The sequence below is a fragment of the Calypte anna genome, chromosome 1 (assembly GCF_003957555.1).
Source record: "Calypte anna isolate BGI_N300 chromosome 1, bCalAnn1_v1.p, whole genome shotgun sequence".
Lineage (NCBI taxonomy): Eukaryota > Metazoa > Chordata > Aves > Apodiformes > Trochilidae > Calypte > Calypte anna.
In genome coordinates, this window is record NC_044244.1 from 168,343,569 (window position 1) to 168,354,563 (window position 10,995).

The 10,995-nt window shown below is 40.0% G+C and overlaps 1 protein-coding gene across 1 annotated transcript in view; it reads left to right on the plus strand.

Annotated features, from left to right (window-relative positions):
- The window catches only part of LACC1 (laccase domain containing 1), an 8,629-nt gene extending 374 nt beyond the window's left edge, over window positions 1-8,255 (plus strand). Inside the window, exons 2-6 of the mRNA XM_008504873.2 lie at window positions 2,499-3,094; window positions 4,378-4,559; window positions 5,040-5,205; window positions 6,513-6,738; window positions 7,190-8,255. Coding sequence (XP_008503095.2) covers window positions 2,527-3,094; window positions 4,378-4,559; window positions 5,040-5,205; window positions 6,513-6,738; window positions 7,190-7,364 — 1,317 coding nt within the window. The 5' untranslated portion in view covers window positions 2,499-2,526 and the 3' untranslated portion in view covers window positions 7,365-8,255. The remainder of the gene's footprint in view (window positions 1-2,498; window positions 3,095-4,377; window positions 4,560-5,039; window positions 5,206-6,512; window positions 6,739-7,189) is intronic.
- Window positions 8,256-10,995: the final 2,740 nt, after the last annotated feature.

Sequence of the window (10,995 nt, forward strand, 5' to 3'; positions counted from 1 at the left end):
TGAAATTTTATTATAACTGTGCTCTTACTGCTGTTTATTAGGGCTTGTTTAATGACCTGTTTGCATTCTCCAGGCATCTCTCTCCAGCAAAAATTAATGTTTTCTTGCTTTTGGGAAATTTTCCCAAAACTATGTCAGTCCTGAGTTTTTGTAAGAAAATAAGGTAACGAGTAGCATTCAAAGGTACAGGAAAATGCCAGCAACTTTTTCTTGACCTATTAGATTTATGGGGGTTTTGAAAGTTACTTTTTGGATCTTTTTTTCTACCCTGAGCTGTCTTTTCTTAGGCAGCCTGGTTTTATTTCCATTCTTCTTTCTCTTCTTCTTCACTTTCTTCTTTTCTATTCACTTTGCTTTCTCCTCTTCAGTCTTCTTGCTCTTCCAACCTCTCTTCTCTTCTTGCTGTCATTGTCTTTGATTTTCTTTCTCTCGATACCTGTACAAGAGAATCTTTTTGCCTTCAAAGTATTTGTGCTGCTAGAGTTCCAGAAAGTGAGTGAAACAGCTAATGGGTGGCCTTGGCTTCAAGTTGGTGCAAGTATTTGTCTTGCATTGTGTACTGAACTGAGCAACTCCTTAAGAAATGCACTTAATCTTTTATGATGCTGTTACATGCAGCAAGGCTTTCCAGGGAACATTGGGACCTTTAGAGCATTTTACTTAGAACCTGAATAACCACGAATGCATTTCTCATTAGCTGAAACATCCCTGTGCTTGGCAAGCCTATATTTTGAGAAGGGTTTTGAAGTGGGACTTGGAAAGCAGTAAAAAAATTGTGTTAGGACTGTAAGCAAATTTAGTTCTGACACGGCTGACCTCAGTAGGACTCTGATGCAAAACTGGAAGGCTACCAGGGTGAATCAGCCCCATCATTTCATCGTGTACATCCCAATAATTGCCCCCGTGGACGTTTTGTAATATTCACACAACTTAATAACAGTGTATGCAATTACCTCTCCCTCTGCAAACACTTTCCTTCCACCCTTTCATTGGTGATATTTTTTTCTGGGGAATTATGAGGACACTGTTGAACTCTATTTACCTTACACTCCTGAGATATCTGAAGGGAAACAGTAACCTGTTTTTTCCATTACACTCCTCTGCTGTAGTGTCTTTGCTGGGGCTATTAACTACACCTAGGCTGGGATCATTGGGATGTCATGCTCTTACAGGCCTCTCACACAGGGTGTCAGGGTAGGGAAGGAAATACCCTGTTTTCCTAAGTCATGGCCTTTGGCATGAGTCTGTTTCAACACTGTTGTCTTAGCAAGCTGTTTTCTCTAAAAATCTGTCATCAGCTGTGTGTAAATAGTACTTTGAGCAAAATCAAGAGTCATGAATTCCTTGGCAGATGCTTTTATCTGCTGTCATATTTTGATACTTTTAGCTCATCTGTTTTGATAGTCATTGATTAATCTATGTAAACGTTCAACTTGCAGAAAGGAAAACCTCATTTTCTGTTAAGATTATTTTTCTTCCAGTCTGAGGGGAAAAGCAATAAAGAAAATACAGAATATTTTCTGTAAAACCTACTCTGAATTAATGATCCATCAAAACCAGAAAGGTCTTTGACCTCTTCTTTGAATGTGGAAACTCTGGGAACCCATTGTCAAACCCACATCAAAACTGGAATTGCACAATGGGCCACAATACAAGCTGTGAACTACAGCATGATCTTGGGTAAACTTGATGTGTCTTGATTTCAGTGAAAAGACTGCAGTTAGCAGAGTGGAAAAGCTGAAGCAGGAAGTTGTGCACAGTATTCTAGAATTTTCATTTAGCTCTCCATGCTTCTTGCATTACTAAATAAAGTTTCAGTGACCTATGCTGAGTGCCTGTGGGTGCTGAGAACAACTATACTGATCATGTGCCACACCATACAAAAGTCAGAAATTAGCAATACTTTTGGTAATGCAAAGGGAGAAGTGCAGAAAGCCTTGTGAAAGCTGTGGGAAAAATGTTGTGGCATTTCCAAACCAGCATCCCTGCTGCCAGGAGGGAAAACAGACCTGAGCTCCACCTCTGTGATAAGTATGCAAAATGCCTCCAAAAAAGCTGTTTACAGAAGTTCCTCCAGTCCCAGCAAGCTGAGGAACCTCTGTATTTGTTTTCCTTCATGGGAGCTGGAGGAGGGCCCAGCAGTTAAAGATCAAGATCCATTAGGCTAATGCAGGTTAACTGAATCAAAAAAATCTAATATTATGTACTAACCTTTTATCATCCCTGACCTGGGAAAAACCCGAGGTAGGTGGGGTGGTAGGGAAATACCTGGACACTGAAATAAATCTATAGTCATTCCCATTTCTACTACTTTGCATCTCCTGTAATTTCTTTTGATGCAGTGAGGAAATCTTAAGACTGTTATGGCTGCTATGCCACCTTCTCTATAGGATTCCACTGGATGCATTACCTTAACAACATAATTCTCTGTTTTGGACTAATGACACTGTCTTGCCTTTTTGTTTGTTTTCCATGTTTCATTACTGACTGCATGGCAGTTGTAGGAATCTTTCAATATCCTGAAAGATGGTTGAAGCTATACTGATAGATCTGTTCAGCCTGCCAGCCAGCTTGCAGAGCAACATCCAAGGAGAACTGTATAAGAAGCTTGAAACTGTTGAGAAATGCTCTTCCATCCCTGCTCCATTTGTTTATGTCATGTGTTGCCAGCAGCAAGGGTGTGAAAGGAATGATGAACAGGAGTTCTTGCTTCCAGCCCTGAGAGATTTTCAGAGTCTGAAGAAAAGACTGGAGGTGGTACATGCTCTGACTACAGCTGCTGCTTTGTACACCATCAAACAAAGTCTGGATGAAAAAGACCTGAGCACCATTAAAGTTATTCTCCCCGCTTTAAGAAAAGATTTAATGAAAGTATACATAGACCATCTCTTTACACCAGTCTACAAGTTTGAATTTGAGGATTTACAGGTAGCAGCTGATTGTAAAAACCTACAGATAGCTGAACCTCAGAGTGAAGAGCAAACACTTTCCACACAGGCCATGGCACTCATCCAGAGTGAGATTCAGATGTACTTGGAAAGCCTTCCGAGCCTGAAAGGGGAGCTTACAATCCTCAGATCTCCCTTGATCCCAGGTAAAGAGAATCCCAGCTAATAGATTTCACAGTGACTGTTCCCAAGCATATTTCTTCAAGGGAAATGCAAAGTGGGAATGTCTTCAGGCAGCAAATAATTCCTTATGGTGCTGTAATAGTCCATCATGTTTATATAGGGAGAAGTGTCAGCAGGAAGATAGTAAAAAACCAGGAAAAGTATTCCAGGCCTGTGGCATGATCAGAGGAAAGAGAGGCACAGGTTTAGTGAGAGTGCTAGAACAGACAGTGAGTTAGTTCTCCTCCCCTCTCTGTGGGAATTACACACTTTGAGAGTTACCATCCTCTTCTGGAAAGGCAGGACAGGAGTATCTCCTGGTCTGCACCTTCACTCATGCCTGGTTCATCAGTGATATCTCACTATTCCTTCCATGGCATGACTGAGTTTACTGTAGCATGTCTTTCAAATTTAGTGATTATGGGGTCTCATGGGTCAGGGGATTCAGGAGAAAGCTGAAAAGTTTACTGCTGCAAAAATTTGGAACTATCTTTCCTTATTTCAGACATATTTTCTGAAATGATCCAAAAGCTGAAAGGGGCATGAGTTATATAAAGCTATCTTTGTCTTCTATCTCTGTGCTTCAAGGCTTTGACTATGACTTTGAAAGGATCACACTACATAAAAGAGAATTTGAATCTCAACTGTGATTATGTCACTTAGCTTTATGTCAGTTGTTTAGACAGCAAAAATACCTTTTGTGGAACTATCTTTCTGTGTTCAACTTTGCCAGGAAAACCCCCTCCCCTGCTCACCCCCAAAGCCTGTGGTTGCACTTGGTGCATGAGGCCATGATAAATGGTCCACATGATAAACAAGAGGATTTTTCAATAATACTAAAAATAGTCAGTGCTTCCAGGGTACTTCAGAAAAATGTCTGAGATTATCTGAAGTCTTGAGCACTAGTACTTCACTTGCCAAAAAAGCCTGAGAGATGTCACCTTAGACATTTTTATAAAAGTCTAGTTTATTTTCCTCAATGAGTTACATCTTCTCTAGGGTTTGCATTACAAATCTGCAAAAGCTCAGGTTAAATCTGCCAGGACTCCTCCTTGCTTGAACTTCTTTACCTTGGCCGCAGAGGGTTATGATTAGAAACAAGAAGGAAACTTAGAATCCTTAAATTTAAATGCCACAGATAAATATGAAGTAAAGAAATATTCAATCTGATTGGCTGATTCCAGGTCTCTCCAGTATAGAAACCTGTAATATCTGGACCGGTCCTGTGTTGAAAGCAATTTTTTGTTGTCTTTTTTTGTCTTGCTAGATGACATCTTCCTACATGGCTTTACCACAAGGACAGGTGGAATCTCCTACATACCAACTCTGAGCTCCTGCAATCTCTTCAGCAGTTCCAAGAGGAGGGACCCACAAATTGTTGTTAAAGAAAACCTCCGCCGGCTCGCTAAGGCCGCAGGTTTTAACCCAGAGACTTTTCACAGAGTCAAGGTATCTTACCAAACAATGGCTTTATGTAAATGAATCAGACCTCTCTTCAGGTATCCCTGGCTAAAACTGTAGAAATTACCATCTTTCTCAGCAAAAAAATTTGAGAAGCAGGACAGTTAAAACATTTGTGCTGGCAGTTTGTCTGTGAGAACAGCCATCTGAACTATCAGCACTTTGGCACTGTATGGAGGAGAAGCACTGCTTCTTCCAAGAATATTCTAGCTTATTCTAACTTACACAGACTAGAATAATCAGATAAATGATCAGAGCAGTTCCTCTGAAAAGAAAAATAAACCACCACTTCTCTGGTGGCTTTCTACTCATACATCTGCATGGCATTTGAACAAAGCAGTGCCTGATACCTGTGCCTGAGTATTTGGTGCAGAAGTCTGTTTCGTGTCAAAGAAAAAGACTTTTATCAGTCAGAACAGGGTTTTTTGCTGCCATATTACTGTCCATGTTCTGATTTTGTCTTCACAGACCGACCATGCTAACGCTGTGTGTGTTTTGGGGAAGACAGAGCCTGAAAGCTATGATGGAATAGTTACAAATCAGAAAGGTGTTACAATAGCAGCTCCAGGGGCTGATTGCATACCTGTGCTCTTTGCTGATCCTGTCAGAAAAGCCTGTGGTGCTGCTCATTCTGGTAGGAATTTTAAATCAAGGAGATCAAAATAACTTGGAGACCACTGGGAAGGAAGTTTTGGACTAAGGATTATAAATTATCAAACGAAGGATTACTGAGTGGGAATGAATAAATGAAAGGTCACATAACAATACAGCCCCTGACCTGTTAAATTTATGTCCTGTCAAAACAAGACTAGTATTGAGAATAATTTGTTTCCCAAGATATATTTTTCTTATTTTATTTCATAGCCATAATAATTATTATTCATGTATGTCTACATTTCTTTTTCTGATCTGGTAGCCAAAACCCAATACTTCTTTTGTGCCCTGCCTAAATTCATATGTAAAAACTGGCTATAAACCAATGCCTCTTCTAATCGTTTTGGATCAGAAGAAATACTTGTTTGACCCAAACCAAATGAGAATAAAACTGAAGCAGGGACAGTTAACAAAACCTGAGATTATGTCTGAATTTAGCAGTTCCTTTCTCTGTTTCCTCTTCATTTGACTGGGTCCCTGACACACCACACTGTTCCCCAACCCACAACACTGCCTTCTCCAAGTATACCTCTCAACTCTAACCTTAACTCCTTCCTTCCATCTCCCAAGTTTTGGGCCTCATTCCTACCTTAAGTCTCTTTTTTTTTTTTCCTAAAATAACCCTAAAACAATTTTCACCATATTATAGAAACGAACTTCTGACTGTGACGTATTTATGTTCTGTGGGTCTGTTCAGCCTTGAGAAGAGAAGGCTTAAGGGATAACTTACTACTTAGAAGTCAGCTACAAAGAAGGTGGGGACTCCCTATTTACAAGGAATCCCATGGGCAAGACAAGGGGCAATGGGCACAAGTTGCTCCTGGGGAGATTGAAATTAAACACAAGAGGAAAATTTCTACTCTGAGGACAGTCAGACACTAGAATGGTCTCCCAGGGAAAGTGGTGGATTCCCCCACTTTGAAATGTTTCAAGCATGGAAGAGCTGAAAAGTACCTTCTAGTTACCCAAACCAGGGCACTGGTAAATAAGGAATTCTGGAACCCTAAGCTGAACTCTTCTCTCTACCTTCCATCTCCACAAAATGATGATATCAGCAAACAGTGGTTAATGTGTTAGGTTGGTTTAAAAAAACCCAACAAACCACAAACCCACAATTATGTATTAGTGGCTACAATGCTTTATTTTTAGACATAAATATATCTCTTCATTTCTACCTTTAATATCATATTTTAGCTACTGTAACATTATTTTAGCTCCTATAACATTAAAGAGATAGTTTGTACAAATGCTTTTTTTTTTTTTTTCCCAACTTCTTATTTTTCATAGGATGGAAAGGCACATTGTTAGGAGTTTCTATGGCCACGGTGAATGCTATGGTATCTGAATATGGCTGTAATGTGAAAGATATCCTTGTGGTGCTGGGCCCATCTGTAGGACCTTGCTGCTATAAACTTCCTCAGGAATCAGCAGAAGAATTTCACAGAATTGATCCAAAGTGTGTGAGACTGTTTGACTCTGCAAGTCCTTACATTGATATTAGAAGAGCAACACGGTAAGCCTTCTGAGTGAACAAAAAATTAATTACACATTAGTTACCAGTAATTATTTTGATAATTATAACATGCACTGTTATGGTGAGAGTCCTCACTATATTCAAATACCCTCTAGTACTTTTCAGATCAACAAATGATACCTTTGAATCAATGGTATCTCCTCAGTTTTGCTGGCTTTCAACTATTCTTTTACTACTGTACTTAGTGTATGGCTTATAGAAAAATGTTCAAATTAAATATGGTTTTCCTGGCTGCAGAAAAGCAGTTGTTTTAGTCTAATACTTGAGGAAAGAAAAAAAAAAAGACAAGCAAATGAAAGTCCCAATCATAATACTGGCACAGTTTATTCACTTGGTACTTGGGGTGCTGTCTGAATTACAGTGTCTCCAAGGAGTGTGAGGATGTACAAAAAAATATTATTTTCTGTTTCTCTTTCATTCTATATTTAAGGATTCTTCTTGAGAGTGGTGGGATTCTTCCTGAGAACATTCAAGATGATTCTGTCACAGACCAGAAGCAAAATATCACTTTCTGTACTGCATGCCACCCTGATAAATTTTACTCTCACTTCCGTGATGGCACCAACTTTGGAACACAGATTGGCTTCATATCAATCAAAGACTGAGACAGCATCTCTTATCCTTGAGTAGCATTTAGACACTAAGTCTGGTATCCTGCTCTCCTGATAGAAGTCCTTCCTCCTTTCTTTCACAGACTTGCAATATGCAGTTCACAGGTCTTGTGATTCTTCTGCTTCTTTCCTTCTCTGCCATTCTGAGGCAAGAAGAAATGTCTATGGTAGGGGGCCAGTAACTCCTGTGTGGGATGGTGCAAAAGTAACAAGGACAACCCACATGTGGGACAAAGCCCATCTGCAAGCCCAGATGCAAGCTGCAATTTTTTGGACCTTTTTGAGCAAATATTTCCCAGAAACCTCACTGCCTTAAGTTGGTGGAAGCAGAAAACCACAGTTTTTATTGTCTTCTGGGTGAGACTTCTGAGTGGAGTGAAGTTTCACATTACTGGTACAGAAGCCTGTATTGAACATTAGCTGTTTGAAAACACCCAACTTTGGCAGTTTCAGCTGAAGATTAACCTTATGAAATTATGTGCCTGGAGTTGTTTTTCTTCTTTGGATTAATTTAAAGAAGAGCTGCAAACCCCAGATCTTTTATTATGGAAAATAATTTGAAAGTGAGAAGCAAGCAAGTTCTTTTGGGGGAAGCACTGAAAACATATGAACCCCCAGCATTCTCTATTTTTTGATTGTAGAAAAAGTAGGACTGACTTAACTATTATATGACATGTGTGTTCATGTTTCCTTGGGATTTTTTTTCTTTAACCTCTTGGTGCTCTGCTAATGTCCATGGAGACAGTCTCAATAGTGCCAGGTTATTCAATAAATACCTAAAAAGGGGAGTAAATTTAGCCTCAGTTACTTTACTGACCAATAGTTGACTTGTCTGTCTCAATAAGCAAATTTTAAGTGTGCACTCCTTTCTTTTGGCCTGAAATAATTTGCCTCTAGACGTTAAAATAGACATGATAGCTCCTGACACATAGAGAGGGAGAGATTCCTAAGAGTAAAGCTCTGCTGACTGTAACTTGCAGAGCTGCCAAGCACAAAGCTTGGGACAAGTGTCTGCATGACGTCTGTTTTATTTGGAATTCAACGATCTTTACCGATTTCAAAGGTTTTATGTCCACTAGAGGTCAGTACTCGCTCACGCTGCACCTCAGTCCCTGGCTCTGCTTATTTACGGATTTTCAAACCACGCGTTTTGCGAATCACTGCTCAGCATAGGCTGCTGCTTTTGCCTGTATAATCATCCGCCAAGTTATTCTAGTACCTGTGCTTGAATAGTAATATATTTTTCATGTTACTGGGCTGTGATTCAGAGCTGACCTAGTCAGAACTTTACTTGTGCTCTGGGAGAATAGATTTAAAAAAACCCACATTACCTGTGAAGGTTAATATTCTCTGAGAAGAGCCTGGTTCTGCGTATGTTATCCTCTGATTGTTACCATAGACCAAAAAAAAACACTTCTTCCAACTCTCCTTCTTCAGAAATATTATTCCTCTTCAGGGCTAGCAATGCAGCCCTTGACAATAAAAATTCTTGCATTTTCAGTAACCTTTTAAGATCATTCTGGGTTTGGTTTGTAATTTCCCTGTAGTGTTGTTCACAGCTGGGTTCAAACTGGAGATTCATGTTCCAACTCACTCACAGTCCTCGACTTCACACTGCCAAGCGTGTTACTGCACACCAGCTGGTGGTGTGTATGGTATGGATGTGAATTATTGACTTACTCTAGATACAGGATAATATAATTATACAGACACTGACAGGCTGATCTAGGTAAAAAAAAAAAAAATAAAAAATCCAACAACAACCCTCACGTTGCAGTCTGTACCTTTGCCCTGATAGCCAAGTGTGAACTGCTTTATGGGCACTGATGGATGTAGCAGGGATATGAGAAACGTGGCTGTCTTTCCTTCTGCTGTTTGCAGTGAGGGGGCAGTAGTACGGAGCAGTCCCCAGTCTCAACCAGAGCTGACCTGGCAGTGCCCTTTGCTTAACCCTCTTCCCTTGCGGATTAAGCTCATGCCGTCAGAAGCAGCTGAGTTTCCCTGTTTGGCAAAGTAGTGCTTGACAGCTGAGCCATCATAGGTGCCCCTGTGCCTGCTGCTAGCCCATAGCATCTCAAAGTTTGTTTTCAACTAATGCATTTGACTCTGCAGTGCTGCTTAGCACGGTTTAAATGCTTGACATTATATTATTTCACAGTAACATGATAATGATGGTAAGCCCTGGCTTGTTCATACTTGCTCAAGAGACTTTCTGTTTAGGAAATACCATTTTAGTAGGACTGTGCAAGCTGGAGAGCATGAACAGAAACACCTAAGACTTCACCTTTTAGAAGACAAATTGCTACCACAGTTGTTGTTCATTATTTAACACTGAATTGCTGACACTGTAAACCTATCAAGCAGCCTTTTATACAGGGGTTACTGAGTTGGAGAAGTCCACAATGAATAAGAAAATAATATTAATGTTCAGTCCCTCAACAGGCCGGACATCAAATCATACAGAGTTTCTTTCAAAAGTCCTTCCTACAAAGGCACTTTAATTCTGATATTAAAAAACAGGTTAGAAGAAGGACATTGACAAAAAGGAGACAAGGCTGCTCCACATCTCTGGTTAATTTTCTTTCCTGTTGCTCACTAAAGGAGCCAAGCAGACCTCTAGGAAGGCTCTCCAAATACTTCAGAAATTGCCCAGCTGTACCTATAAGAGATCAGAGCCCATTTATTAACCTTGCCCATGAATATATAAGCTACATTTGCCCTATTGGTATTAAATAACATTATCAATTATGACTGTGGTAGGCCCTGAGACAAGCACAAGACATAATCATTGTTTTTGGTAACTATTACTGTGCAATGAAAATTTGTTGCTAGTGTAGATTCTGTACATGGACCTCTTAATTTACATTTATATATTGGAATAGAGTGTACCAAATCATGTCTAAGAAAGGATTTATTCACTATTTGAGTAAAATAGGGCAGCTCCAACACAGACTACTGATTCCAGAGCCTGGGGAAGCAGTGTGCAACTTCAGAGGCATAGATCAAAGCCTGAGATAATTAGTGAAATGTTTATCCAAACAGTGGAATTTATTCCCACAGGCATGGAAAAGGTGAAAAATATGAAGGACGTTAGATGAAAAAACTGTTTTTAATAAATTGGTAATGATTGGGCCCATCAGTGACTGCTAGTCTCTTTCTAGAGCCAACCTGAGGAGACAGGATGGGGTTTAGACTTTGGCTTAGTCTGAGTTCTGCATTCGCTGCCTGTGTTTGTGACCAGCAATAAACTCATAAGCAAGGGGTCTGAACCTTCAGCAAAACATTTGGACACATCTCAGCTCACAGAAATCACATCATTCCGAAATCCAGGCATTCAGCTGTGGGAAGCTGTCTCCTTTCCTTAGCAGTAACAGTTTGCAAAGGGGTCATCTTTGCTTCCAGCCTTACTTTTCCCATACTTCTCTCTTGTGCATTGCTGTCTTTCTGTACAGCACAGCTCAAAACTGCCCTTACAAGGCTTGGGAATCCAGTTGCAGGGTGCTGGAGGAAACAGATGCCGTTCTACACGGAGCAGTGCCAGTGTAGTGGCTTTCTTTTGTATGCATGTGCTTTTTTTTTTTTTTTTTAAATTTTAGCAGCAGCATGAAACTTTCTCTCCTTAGCA